This window comes from Electrophorus electricus, chromosome 7 (assembly GCF_041902795.1).
Source record: "Electrophorus electricus isolate QZ-2024a chromosome 7, ASM4190279v1, whole genome shotgun sequence".
NCBI lineage: Eukaryota > Metazoa > Chordata > Actinopteri > Gymnotiformes > Gymnotidae > Electrophorus > Electrophorus electricus.
This window is the reverse complement of record NC_137503.1, coordinates 8,480,984-8,495,000: the sequence shown is the minus strand read 5'-3', so window position 1 is coordinate 8,495,000 and position 14,017 is coordinate 8,480,984. Positions and strand designations below refer to the sequence as shown.

At 42.0% G+C, this 14,017-nt stretch overlaps 1 protein-coding gene across 4 annotated transcripts in view; it reads left to right on the top strand.

Annotated features, from left to right (window-relative positions):
• The window catches only part of col7a1 (collagen, type VII, alpha 1), a 59,967-nt gene extending 49,141 nt beyond the window's left edge, over positions 1–10,826 (top strand). For 2 of the 4 annotated variants that reach the window (XM_081717949.1, XM_081717951.1), the window contains exons 103-119: positions 61–117; positions 554–625; positions 730–801; positions 1,062–1,097; positions 1,209–1,289; positions 2,924–2,977; positions 3,066–3,119; positions 3,351–3,413; positions 3,669–3,731; positions 3,847–3,963; positions 4,085–4,162; positions 4,261–4,314; positions 4,426–4,474; positions 4,604–5,163; positions 6,008–6,133; positions 7,864–8,037; positions 8,164–10,826. In XM_081717949.1, the coding sequence (XP_081574075.1) occupies positions 61–117; positions 554–625; positions 730–801; positions 1,062–1,097; positions 1,209–1,289; positions 2,924–2,977; positions 3,066–3,119; positions 3,351–3,413; positions 3,669–3,731; positions 3,847–3,963; positions 4,085–4,162; positions 4,261–4,314; positions 4,426–4,474; positions 4,604–4,641 (888 nt within the window). In that variant the 3' untranslated portion in view covers positions 4,642–5,163; positions 6,008–6,133; positions 7,864–8,037; positions 8,164–10,826. Of the gene's footprint in view, positions 1–60; positions 118–553; positions 626–729; positions 802–1,061; positions 1,098–1,208; positions 1,290–2,923; positions 2,978–3,065; positions 3,120–3,350; positions 3,414–3,668; positions 3,732–3,846; positions 3,964–4,084; positions 4,163–4,260; positions 4,315–4,425; positions 4,475–4,603; positions 5,164–6,007; positions 6,134–6,260; positions 6,324–7,863; positions 8,038–8,163 lie in introns of all 4 variants that reach the window. The other 2 variants (XM_081717950.1, XM_081717952.1) reach the window with 2 other exon arrangements.
• Positions 10,827–14,017: the final 3,191 nt, after the last annotated feature.

Sequence of the window (14,017 nt, the reverse complement as noted above, 5' to 3'; positions counted from 1 at the left end):
TGTTTGCAGTGCCAGTGTGAGCGGTCACTATGCTATCATGGTTCATATTGAATTTTGTAGGGCGAAACTCTTTTGGTGGGAGGGGCTCCTGGCGACAAAGGAAATAATGGAGAAATGGTAAGTTTTTTTACTGAAAGTTACTACATTAATAACAGAAGCAGAGGCACATTCGGGCTGCAAATGAACCTTTACTTGAGCTCACGAGGGCTTAAGGCAGGAATGGGCAGCTCCAGCCATGAAGGGCCACTGCACTGGCCAGTTCAGCTTTCCCCAGCTCTCTCACACCTGATTTGATTGGCCTACTAATCAAACCCTTTATTTGTTGGTTCATGTGAAACCATGAAAGGTATTACCTTATCCATTTCAGAGGTGCTGATCGCTTGCATGTACATTAATGTTTATGACATTCAAAACCTACATAGTTATTGATGATTTTTTGAACTGGAGAACACATGAAAAGAACATTTTTGGATTTCGGTAGATTTATAATGTTTTATGAGTGATTGAGCATCTATGTAGGACGCGATGACCAATAGGCCGTTGTCTTCTCCAGGGAGAGAGAGGCCCAAAAGGGCTGCAGGGTGAAAAGGGTCTCAAAGGGCAGGAGGGGCCACCTGGGGTGCAGGTGAGTTTGCCCAAACCCAGCAGGAGCAGTAGTGTGTGCTTTGGGGGTGTGGATTTGTCTGTGTTTGGGTGTCAGTGAGATGGTCCTCTTCTCCTATTTTGTAGGGCTTACGGGGAGAGCCTGGGGATAGAGGATCTCCAGGGTTCCAGGGTGCCCGTGGGCCAGGAGGACAGAAGGTATGTTTTATGGCTTTCACTGTCCAACATATATAATCACTTTTATTTTCTAGTTTAAACAATAGAGATGAATGTTGCAGTTTATCACCAGTCTTTTTGCTTCATAAAACATGGCTAGAGTTCTGGTCTGTTGTTCACATTTTTATATACATGTTATTGTCTGTCATTAATCATACTATGTTTTTGGCTAGTGATATTTTTATGTGTTTAATTTTGGAAGCTATAATTCTTGATGACTGAAGATGATTCTTGGTTTGCAGGGAGAGGCAGGACAGCCAGGAGTTCCAGGAGAACCAGTGAGTGTCTCTCGAGCTTTGGCCAGACTAATTGTCTAGCTCTGTACTGCCTTTTACAGTTCTGAACCTATCAGCTTTGCCCTCTGTTTGATCTATGTCTGTATTTCCCAGGGTACACCTGGTAAAGATGGCTTCTCAGGCATGAGAGGAGAGAAGGGAGAGATTGGTGTATTGGGTATGCGTGGGCAGAAGGTGTGTAATTGCTTTTGCCTGTGCGTGTGTCTAGATTTTATATCTGTGCATAAGGCAGATTCAGATCTACTAATCTGAATCTAAAAGTGCTGTGCTTAACAATCACATAGATATGGTGCCAGAGCCTGTGTGTGTATTGATTTGTTGACTACAGTATGGAATATGCAAGGCCTTGTGTATGAATCACTCTGCTTGCAGTTAGAGAGGCTTATGTAGACTTCTCAATTCAACCATAGAGCTACACACAGACACACAAATACAGTGCATCCGGAAAGTATTCAAAGCACTTCACTTTTTCCACATTTTGTTATGTTACAGCCTTATTCTAAAATGGATTAAAACATTTTTTTCCTCAAAATTCTACACACAATACCCCATAATGACAAAGTGAAAAAGGTTTGTTTGGAATTTTTGCAAATGTATTAAAAATAAAAAAACAAAAAAATCACATGTACATAAGTATTCACAGCCTTTTCTCAATACTTTGTTGAAGCACCTTTGCCAGCAATTACAGCCTCAAGTCTTTTGAGTATGATGCTACAAGCTTGGCACATCTATCTTTGGGCAGGTTCTCCCATTCTTCTTTGCAGAACCTCTCAAGCTCCATCAGGTTGGATGGGGAGTGTCGGGGCACAGCCATTTTCAGATCTCTCCAGAGATGTTCAATCGGGTTCAAGTCTGGGCTCTGGCTGGGCCACTCAAGAACATTCACAGAGTTGTCCCGAAGCCACTCCTTTGTTATCTTAGCTGTGTCCTTAGGGTCCAGAGTGCTCTGGAGCAAGTTCTCTTCAAGGATGTCTCTGTACATTGCTGCATTCATCTTTCCCTCCACCTTGACTAGTCTCCCAGTTTCTGCTGATGAAGAACAACCCCACAGCATGATGCTGCCACCACCATGCTTCACTGTAGGGATGGTATTGGCCAGGTGATGAGCGATGCCTGCTTTCCTCCAGACATGACGCTTGGCATTCAGGCCAGAGAGTTCTGATTGGTGGAGTGCTGCAGAAATGGTTGTCCTTCTGGAAAGTTCTCCTCTCTCCACAGAGCAACGCTGAAGTTCTGTCAGAGTGACCCTTGGGTTCTTGGTCGCCTCCCTGACTAAGGCCCTTCTACCCTGATCACTCAGATTGGCCGGGCGGCCAGCTCTAGAAAGAGTCCTGGTGGTTCCAAACTTCTTGCATTTATGGATGATGGAGGCCACTGTGCTCATTGGGATCTTCTATGCTGCAGAAAGTTTTCTGTACCCTTCACCCAATCTGTGCCTCGATACAATCCTGTCTTGGAGGTCTACAGACAATTCCTTGGACTTCATGGCTTGGTTTGTGCTCTGACATATACTGTCAACTATGGGATCTTATATAGACAGGTGTGTGCCTTTCCAAATCATGTCCAATCAACTGGATTTACCACAGGTGGACTCCAATCAAGTTGTCAAAACAACTGAAGGATGATCAGTGGAAACAGGATGCACCTGAACTTAATTTTGAGTGTCATGGCCAAGGCTGTGAATACTTATGTACATGTAATTTTTTGGGTTTTTTTGGAGAGAGCTCTCCCATGGTCCTGTCTATACTTTCAGTACTCTGTCAGTTAGAGTGACTGACAGCTTGATCGACACCCTCATTGGTTCACAGGGAGAACGAGGGTCTAAGGGGACATGTGGACCAAGTGGACAAAAAGGAGAACGGGTGAGTGAGTGAAAGAGGAGGGAGATACAGAGAGAGCTCATGGGGTTCTGGGGGTTTGCACAGTGAACAATGTGGCTTTCGTCCATAGGGGGATCCTGGAATTAATGGCAGACCAGGTTTACCTGGAAGGAAGGGAGAGCAGGTACACACTGACGCACACAACCACCTATATGCACGCACACACACTCGCACACGCACACACACACACAAAACCCCCCTCCAAAAAAACCCACAATAACACAAACACACACACTCTCTCACAAATGCACACATGCAGAGTTATGTATCTTTTCATCTCTGTATGAGGTCTTGCAAATGTACCTTTCCATTCAGCCATACTGATCAGTTCTCCTGGTGCTGTGTTGTGTAACAGGGTGACATGGGGTCTCCAGGGGCCATAGGAATCCCAGGAAAAGAGGGCCTTGTTGGACCTAAAGTATGAGCATGCATATACATTCAATCAAGCGTTATCAATTAATTTACAAAATTCTTTTTAAAACATTTCTGATTAAATATATAAAGGTGTGTAAACTAAATGTGTATTATTTTGAAGCTAAGCACATTATTTGTTTTGTTGTTGTGGTTGACCCAAATGTAACTGTAACAGATATTTGGTATTAAATGGATGAGCTCTTATGTGTGCTGTTGCACAAAGCTGTGTACACTCAGACTGTTGTGTCCTAACACCCAGGGTGACCGAGGTTTTGATGGTGTAATCGGGCCAAAGGGAACACAAGGGGAGAAAGGTGAACGGGTCAGTATTACACAACTGCAGGCTGTTATGCATAGATTTCTCTTTTACAACAGAAACTTGCATTTGCAAGTTCATATTGATCCAAGTCTGAGTATTTTTGTCATCTACTCTCCAGGGTCCCCCTGGCATGCCTGGCCCCCCAGGTCCTCGGGGTGCAGAGGGGTCGCCTGGTCTGACAGGCCCCATGGGGCCCGCTGGGGCCAAAGGCCCAGAGGGAATGCAGGGACAGAAGGTGCTAAGATCACTTTGTTTTGCTGAACACAGGGGACACTATTGTAATTATTTTTTAGATAGGAGAGCATGGGCCATGTTTAGACTGTCATTAATGCAGGCATATGGGATGTCTTTTGAAGGGGGAGCGAGGCCCTCCTGGTCCTGCCATGGTTGGCCCCCGTGGCATTCCAGGAATCCCAGGAGAGAGAGGAGAACAGGTGAGTCTGCACACTCCTATTGTTTCTACATCTCTCTCTCTCTCTCGCTCTCTTTCTTTATTCCTCTTTTTCTCATGTGTCATCCTCATCTGTGCTAGGGGGAAATAGGCCTCGATGGAGCTAAAGGAGAGAAAGGAGACCAAGGCATAACGGTTAGAGGTTATCCTTTCATACACACATCTCGAGCTACGCACAGCTTTGTATCTCTTCTGTTCGGTCTTTGCTATCACATGTCCCATTCCTCTATATCTCATTCTTTATAGGAGGAAGACATTCGTGCTTTTGTTCGATCTGAGATGAGTCACCACTGTGGTGAGTGTGCCTTTTAATGCACATTATATCATTATATTACACTTTGGTGTGGTAGCTTTATAATCCATTGAAGATGGTGACAGATGTAACACTTTCTGTCTTGTTTTCTCCCTCTTTCCCTATCTGAAGCCTGTGGAGGTACGTTCAGTGGTGGTCTAAAACCATAATCTTACAGAGTATTGCATTAACATTGGTATTAGCATTAGAATTTACCTTCAGCGGCCTTGAACAGGTCATCGCAATCTTACATGACTCCATTTCAATTTTTAAAATCTTAAATTAACTTTTAAAATGTTTGTGTATGTGTCTACGTATGGGTCCAGCAGGTTGCTGAAGGGTGTTTGTGTTAACAGGAATATTGGGTTATTCTGTTTGGATCTAATGCATGATGTAATGATCTAACCAAGGTGGTGTTCAACTCCTGTCAACTCCTGTTTGGGTGCATGAGTGAGCATGTTTTTTGTCAGTAAATGTGTGTGCATGTGTGTGCGTGTGTGTGTGTGTGCATGCATGCGTGCTTGTGTGTTTGTGTATTTACTGAAGGCTTTAAGCTTGCTTGAGTTAGTGTGATGCTCTTGTGGGCGTGTCCTCAGGTGTTGGAGAAATTCCGGCTCATCCACCAGTTCAGACTTTCCGTGATCGCTCCTCCACGTCCCCCGAGCTCTCTGTAACCCGGGGAGACGAGGAGGGTGAGTCTGCTTGTCCATCATTTCCCCATCTCTTGGCTCATCCTCACGTCTTGTCATTGTCCTCTCATTTGTGTAGTTAACATTCAGCTTCTTGTCAGTGTATGTCCTGTGATTACTGTGCTACTGTTTTACGCCAGTATGCATCTGAGTCATTAACGTCCATGAGATATGTTAAATGCAGCATTGATATTTAACATTCTCCAGTTCCATATGCACTTTGATTCAGTTAAAGGAATATGCTAATTTACATGATTTTTCACTTCTACTTCTTTTTTTAAGGTATGTTTGTTTGTTTAATGTTTTGAGTTCATAAGACTGGTCATAAAAAGCCAAGAAGCTGTAAATCTCAATATTTAATAAAATAATACAATACTTTTCATTTAACTAATATAGGACTTTCAATGCAGTGATATTAGATTCCCTGTAAAAAGGTTTTTAAAAATCTGTATATTTCACCACTGCCAAAAACGTAGTGACTTTATAGTGACTTTACAGTGATTTTATCAGCATAAAATGCTTTCAGTAATGTTATGAAAATGTAAACTCCTGTCCTGCCATGAATCTGTCTTTGACTTCATGGGTTTATAGAAATTGTGTCTACTAATCGCTGACTAGGAGCTGTTATGATATTTACTACGTGATAGTAATATTTTCAGTCTAGTACAAATCTACAAGAACCATGTGTGAACTCAAAACCATGCCTTGTTCTATCAGCCACATATGCTGTGAATGAAAAATCATGTCTGGGCTCAAGCTATTCCTTTAAGATATGGAATTTGATTTCAAAGACTGCTCAAGCCAGTTCTGAAAGTTGTGTTTGGTGGTGTGTTTGTTTGCATTGCAGATCGTGGGCTGCATGTTGTGGTAAACACAAACGACCCTGACTATGAGCACATATACTCCATAGAGAGCTATGATGATCCCATGGAAGAAATTGTTGACCTCACTGCCTCAGTCAATCAGAGCAAAGGTATGATAGCCCCTACTCCAGACCGTTAGCGTTACATGTTTGTTTGTGTGGTGTGTGTGTGTGTGTGTTTTTGTTTGAGCACATGTGAACACACCCACAGATTGATATGATATGAATATTTTGGCAGGCAGGGCCGCCACTACTGTTGCATTAAGTAAAGTGAGACAGAAAAGAGAGGTTAAAGGTGAAGGTAAGCGCCGGCCTTGTTTTGTTAAGGTGCTTCAGATGGGTGGTGCCAGAGCATGCAGGTGCTTCTCACATGTTTGCTAGGAATTCAAGCTGAGCTACTGTTGCAGTATGCATGGAAAATAAGATCTGCATCACTAATCACTAATCTGTATGACATGCCAATGTTGACATTTTACTTTGGCATAAGTACAGTTATGACATGAGTATATGTTGTTTCCTTTATATCATTTACATACATACACACATTCTCATCTAGCAGAAATACAGGGCAAGTGTAATTTAAATTCTAGCTACAGGGAACTGGCAAAATAATGCATCGCTAAAGGAGGGCCATGGTGTCTATGAAAGCAGAAGTGATTGGTGTGCTGGAGAGTATGGCCTGAGACCACCAACAGCTGCCTTTATTTCATCATGTATTAACAAATCAGTATGTCATTTTTCTCAGTTGATACTTACTATTCAAAAATACATTATTTATTAATTAAGACAAATAATTTGTTTATAATAAGTCCTCAGAGTCCTGTTCACATATTAATTCCTTCTCTTTAAAACTGTTCTGAAACTCATATGTTTAGATAGATAGATAGATAGATAGATAGATAGATAGATAGATAGATAGATAGATAGATAGATAGATAGATAGATAGATAGATAGATAGATAGATAGATAGATAGAGACATATCTATCTATCTGTCTATATACATCTTAACATATGATTTTAATTGATGTCAACACTTAATAACAAATTCCTGAGGAACTTGGTGAAGCCAAGGCCAGATTGTTCTCTTGCACACTGAAAAACTATTCCAGCACCAGAAACTACAGCTCCTGGTGGTGAACTCTGACTTTTAAATGCAGTCAGTACAACTTGCAAGCTTATTGTATGCGTTTTTTCTTTTTTTGTTAGTGAATTAATTAATGAAAAAAGGGCCTAATCCTTAATAAATTAGTCTGGAGAATCAGTGCTGCACCCTAACATTATGAAATCTTGAGGAGAGTCTTACATAAACCTTATTTTCTAAAGACAGTAATTAATAAAATGTCCCTGCTATTCCACCCTTGTCTCTCTCTGCCTACTGGGAGAGGAAGTGCCTGAGGCATGGCACTGAGCTCAGCACGCCAGTGCAGACAGTGCAGCATGACCATGTGCCAGAGAAGTGCGAAGGGCTCTGGGTGTTGGGTTGTGTGTGACCTACAAGAAACGGTTTCTGTACCAGAAGCAACAGAAACCAAGCTCACGTTGGGGCTGGCTGTATGGATGAGCAGTTTCCCTGTTTCCTTGCCTGTTCACTTCTGGCTGAGATCACTCCTAATGCCCCGCAGCTGTGCTTCATTATCCACCTGCAGCTGTGCCGGCTCGCAGCTCCCTGCCTCTTGTTTGCCTCTTGTAGAGCTGTCCGCTGTGGCAGTGCTGAAGGCGTGACAGCTGCTCTCAGCAGCGCTGACAGACAGGCGCCATCCGGTCGCAGGTGCATGGGGCGCGGCATGCTACCATTATCATTTTATATGCTGCATTCGTGTCTTTATTTGTGTGCATTAGATTCCTGCATATTGCCACTGGATGAGGGCAGCTGTTCCAGATATACCCTGCGCTGGTACTTTAATTCTCAGGTGAGCGTCTGTAGGCCTTTCATCTACAGTGGCTGTGGAGGAAACGCTAACCGCTTCACACACAAAGAGGAGTGTGAGCAACACTGCCTACCACTGAAAGAAGGTATACAGATGGTCTGATAAACACACATTTTCACTCTCATGCATTTTTATTCAGTGCTATGATCAATTTTAGAACTTTTGGATATCTAGCAAACAACCATACACAATTGTCTGATCTGTGTTGCAGCTGCTCTTGCATCAGATGGTGAACACTAATGGCAGGACTGCGACCTCTTCAGCACAGCATCAGGCTTCAATACCCTCATTATAGTCTACTGATAGCTTTGATGTCATACTTACATCCATCCATACTTTGGGTATTTATTTTGTGGATCAAGCATTTGCATATTTTATCTTTTGTCCATTCATCTGTATAATTCAGTATTTAGATCAGAACACAACACAGACTTTTTAAAAAGTATACCTTTATTACCATTGTCAAGCAATATCATTGTTTGTTGCAGTTTCCATTATGAGAAATCATTGTACTAATGCATAAAATCTGTGGAACCATAGTAATGAGTATATCCACTACTTATATTTAACACAATACTCAATACTGTTCTTAATCAATTACTTAAATATTGGATTATAACTAGAAATGCCCAACGGTGTCAGTACTCTATTATTAGAGTATGCATACAAACAAAAATTTGGCTGATATTTAGATATTTAGTTAAAAAACTTAATTCTAATTAGACAACATTCTAGCCAAAGGTTACACAACACTAGTTTCCAGTAGTTTTGCACTTTTGTACAAAATCATGCACTTAAATGCAAAACATGCAATAATGCAAAACATCAATGACTGCAATAGCAGAGTTGGATCACTAAGACATTTCTACCAGAATCATATTTACACTTGCTTTGACATATAAGGTCTAATATTTCCTTTTTGCATGAACCAATCTTATTTTTGGATGACAAGGCCAAATGAAAAATGTAAGTACTATTCATATTTAAGAAATGTTAAAATAGTGATTTTGTTTTATTAGTATTTATATAGTGACAGAAGCATTGGTCGGCCCGTTACATGAGTAAAATCATGAGTTCCGTTTCTCAGGTGCTATTTTTAGTACACAATCTGTGCTGTAGGGCAGCTCTGTAAATATAGATCTGTATTTTTTCAACTTGTAGCCTTGTAGCCCATATTTCTTGAATGATCAATTGTTGCATATTTACTTTGATTTTATAAAGAAATGGTGCTATTTTCCAAACATATTTATGATGTAGTTTGTAGTTGATAAATATTTTGTCTATGGTAAAAGATGATTCAACACTTCAGTTTATTCATCAGTTTTGGATTCATGAATACAAATGGTTTAAAGGTTTCATGAGACACATATACAAATACAATTTATTTGTGGAAAACATATTTGAGCTGAAATGCCAGTTTTCTTTGTTGCTTTCTTTTTTCTTTCTTTCTTGGCCTCAACCGCCCCCCCCCCCCCCCCCCCAGCTGATACCCGTGAGTCTGGATGCGTTTGCTGTATCATTCGTGATTCACAGCACATTGTAGACAGAAACTGCACACTTCATCAATTCTTTATTGTTTTCAGTATTATTTCTCTCTCACTCTCAGTCTCATTCTCACTCCCCTTATCTTTCTTTCTCTATTGCCTTCCTCCTTTATTAAATCAATTGCTATGTGAATGCCCATTATGTTGGCTGTGTCAAAAATGACTTTCTCCCATCTTATTGCAATGCACTGTAAAGCTTTAGGTTACCACCCCAGAGCTGCCACTCAAATACAATTTTCATATTCATATTTACTTATATGTATTCATATTTATTATTCACTGTATTTCATCCTCCCCATCTGTTATTTTAGTATTTCATTTTTTTTTCATTCTAGAGCCATCTTAACTACTAAGTGGTGAAATTTGACTTTTATTAGTCCTGAATCTCTCTCTCCCCTCCCCCCACATACACACACACAAACACACAATCACACACACAATTACCTTGAAAATGTTTGCTTTCTATGAAATGTACTTTAACACAATTGTCATGCCTTGATATTGAGTCATTGTGGATGGCTATGGTTTTTGTTTCATGCCATACTCCATTAAAAACTATTTTTGACTGGACTACCTATGAGAATTGTCTGTGAAATGTAGGGCAGCAAGTACTGTAGTTATTCAACTGGGCTTAGGAATATGCAGGGCCTGCATGTTGCAACTGAGCTAGTGTTAGACTTTTCTTACTGACCAGGTTATACTGAAACAACAGTCACACTGTTTTACAGTATCACTCAAGTCAGAGATTATATTTCAGCCTGGATGGATGTGCTACTTGCTCCAGGTGGCTTTCCTTGCTCCTAGTTTTATGTAATTTAAAGCAGCTGTTGTCAGGTCCGCAGACCTGAGCATTCTCCGTTGTCATGGCAACCAAATCACTTCCAGGTTTTCATTCGTTTCCATGGTTCCCTGTCTCCGCCCGTTTCACGCCAGGTGTTTCTAATTTTGTCCCTGATTGCAGTGTTATAAAAAAAAACAAAAAAAACCCGTCCCTACATATCGTTTGTCGTCCATTGTCTTTGTGATAGAATGCCTTTCATGATTTCTGGTTTAGTTCTCGGGTCTCTACGCTCATTGTATTTCTAGTTAGGTCTTGTTTGTTTTCCGTGTTTCGTTTCCTTCGCTGTTGTTTTCCTTATTCAATTCCATTGCCTGTTTCATCGTTGTGAATATTGTTTTGTTTATCTTACGTAGCCTGGTTCTGTTTTATTCCCGCTTGTTTAAGTCTTTACGCTCGCCCGTTATTTATCGTTGTTGTTCTCCGTTAGTTTTCCCTAATGTACGCCCCTTTTTTCCGGTTCCCTTACTCACCTTGTCAGCTTGTTGTTCTGTCTGTTCTTTGATCTGTTTTTGTTTGCCTGTTCCTATTATTAAATCTATTTCATCGCCTTCAATATGGATTCCCCTACTTTGAGTTCAGCCCGATTTCACGTCAACAGTAATGGTACTCCGCACATGTGTTCGCCCTCGACCTCAATTCCGTTACAGCTGTTCCCTGAGGAACAGCTGCAGTCAGTATCAAGGTCAAACCCTTCTGTACCCGCATTGGTCCCAGGTATCAGAATCCAGTCATCACTTCTATTCAAATGACTTCTTCAGTTTGTGTTTAGAAAAACATCTCCCAAGCCCCTTTCATAGAAGATGCAGAAGCACTCTGCTTTCGGCCTTTTGCTTCCAGTAGATGCCTGAATTCTGCTCGCACCAAAGCAGAGTAGTGCCAGCTATAGTAGTCCTCTCTGAAGAAACACAAAGGGGGGGTGCATTAGAGCGCATCTTCTGCACACAGTGCTCGCAAAAATCTGTTCCATGTCGTAAGCTGTGTGAAAGTGTGCTTATGCCTGATAATGAAGCTTCTAGTACAGCTAACAGTTAACATCTTGTCAACAACAAATTATGTCAATCGACATGTAAAAACACAGGAAACATGAATAAAATTGTCTATCAATAATTATTTTTTGGGTTTCCATTCATAACAACTAGGCCAGTGAAGTTTCCTGTTATATAATACTGTAGCTTTGGTGTGGAAGAAGAACCAGTGAATGCCATTTTAGCTCAAGAATAGCTCTGTTATTGCAACCCAAAGGCTTTGGGGAGAAGGTAATTAAACACTAAACACATAACATGGACCACAGCACACCATCCAATGCCCTAATAACTACAAAAAGAGAAAGAAAAAGAAATTTACACAACTCAATTATCTAATGAACAAATTTAAATGTTAAATGTAACTTTAAATAAAGCTGGGGATTCCAGTGATGATTGCCACACAGCCCACACGGCAACTGTCCTGGCAACCCACATAGCTGTGGCCTCTCTTTAACCATAGTCCCAGTCTGACCACCATCTTGGCCAGCACAAGTTTTACAGTGCACATGCTGCAATAGCAGGCACCACCAGCCCTCTCTCAGAACCGTGCCCTCAAGACCTCTTAGCCCAGTACTTTCTCCCTTTAAACGGGCTGGTGTGGGGAAATACACTACCAAATACACTACCTCACCCAGGCACCGTCAGTTGCAACGTCTGTACAGCCACAACAGCATCCCCAGCAGGAGCAGCTGCCCCTGGAAGCACGAATCATGTGCTTGCTCTGGTAAGGTGGTGTACGGCAGGAATGGTGAGTGTGCGGTTGAAACGCTCCATCAGGCCTTTGTGCTCTGGTGTATGCCTTGAATCACTTAGTTAAATAATCCATGGCCATGAAGACAAATAAATTCCTGGTATCAGGAGTGCGAATGGGGACCAGAACATCCTCATCATGTCATCATGACACTCTCCATAGGCCCAATAGATCAGAGAAACTGAAGTGGGGTATGCAACTGCTGTGATGGCCCTTTCTTTCACATGCACTCGTTGCAGCGGACTGCCACTTGTCAATATAAAAACTAAACCATGTGGAACCACTGAGCTGATCCAAGGCATCGTCAATGCACCATATCAGCTAGATGGTCTGATGGACCAATAGTCCACAGAAGTGCCAGCTGTTATCCTTTTTCTTGGCCAGGACCACTGGTGCTGCCTCTTTACTGGCTGCTGCTATTGCTCTCTGCACTTTATGCTTTTGTCCATGGCATGCACTGCTGTAAGCCCTTGTAGATCTACCAACTGGCACTGGCACTGCGTGCTCAGCTTCAGCATTCGCATCCCTGGCTCTGATGCTATGTGTTCAGCTTCCTCAGAACCGATGGCTTCCTCTATAGAAAATTATGGCCACACTTCCATGGAGCCTCTGTCCTACCAATAGCTACCATGGACGGCTTCACTTATCTCCAGAACTCGTACACTCAACCCAGGCCCCCTACTACAACCAGGTCCCACTCCCCCTCATATCTACTTGGCTGCCAGGGATGGACTGCCAGTTGAATAGTCATCGTTTTTTAGTTGTCAGGTATGCTGTTCTCTGTGTGAAGGAGCAAGCCTGTATCAATGAAGGTGGTGAGCTTTTCCCGCTTCACTTGACCTAAAATCTATGGCAGCTGCCGGTCTTCCTAGTTGAGGCATCAATGCTGAGGGCTGTTCTTTTCTGAAGCTGCCTGCCCCTCACTGAGCAGCCTCACTCCCTGTTTTCCAAAGGATCATGTTCCACAGGTTCACTGAAAGGCACAGTGTCCCTTCTTCCTGCATCACCAGCACACCAGTCTGTCCACTGTTACTCACTCAGGGGAACCTGGCACATCGTCTCCTCCTCGACCCCCTTCGGTGCACAGCACTGTGTCGCTTGCCGCTGTGTCTTTATGCCGAAAAAAGTTTGGGGGCTAGCTGGTACAGCGAATTGTACATGTCATCTCAGCTCCTCCATCAGCAGTCCTAACTCATCCTGCACAACCTTCTCAAATGTTAATCATGCCTGCAAAACCATCATGCTTAGGTCTACCACCAGCACATAGATCCACCTAAATACATCATAAGGATTGCAGGATATCATCCAACACTCTAATAACTACAAAAAGAGATGATGAACCAAAACCTAACAAATACACACACCTCAGTTATCTAACAAGCAAATAAACACTACCAAAGTCCGGTGGTAGACACCACAATACATAAAACTGAAACACTTCTCTTTTCTGGAGAAATTACTTGTCTTTCCAGGCAATTTGCACTACACAGGATTAAACAGGTTGTTGGCAATTCATTTATGTAGAATATATATAGGAAATTTCAGTAAATTTCTATCTTCTGACTGATAAATGTAAAATGTAACATATGCCTTCCACACTAATATTATATTCAGGTGCTTCTGCATTTGAGTGCAGTACAGCAGACTGTGTGTGTGTGTGTGTGTGTGTGTGTGTGTGTGTGTGTGTGTGTGTGTGTGTGTGTGTGTGTGTATCTAAAGGTGCAGGATCTGATTGGAATGTGAAAATGACAGTTTGTTGAAATACTAGCTGTAAAGGGATGAGACGGACGACTGACTTCCCAAGACAACTGATAAACCGCGACTCCTATCTTGCAAATAGCAGTGTTATATTGTACTGAGTAAGATCATTCCAGTCACGTCACGTTCACTGACAGCAGACCGTC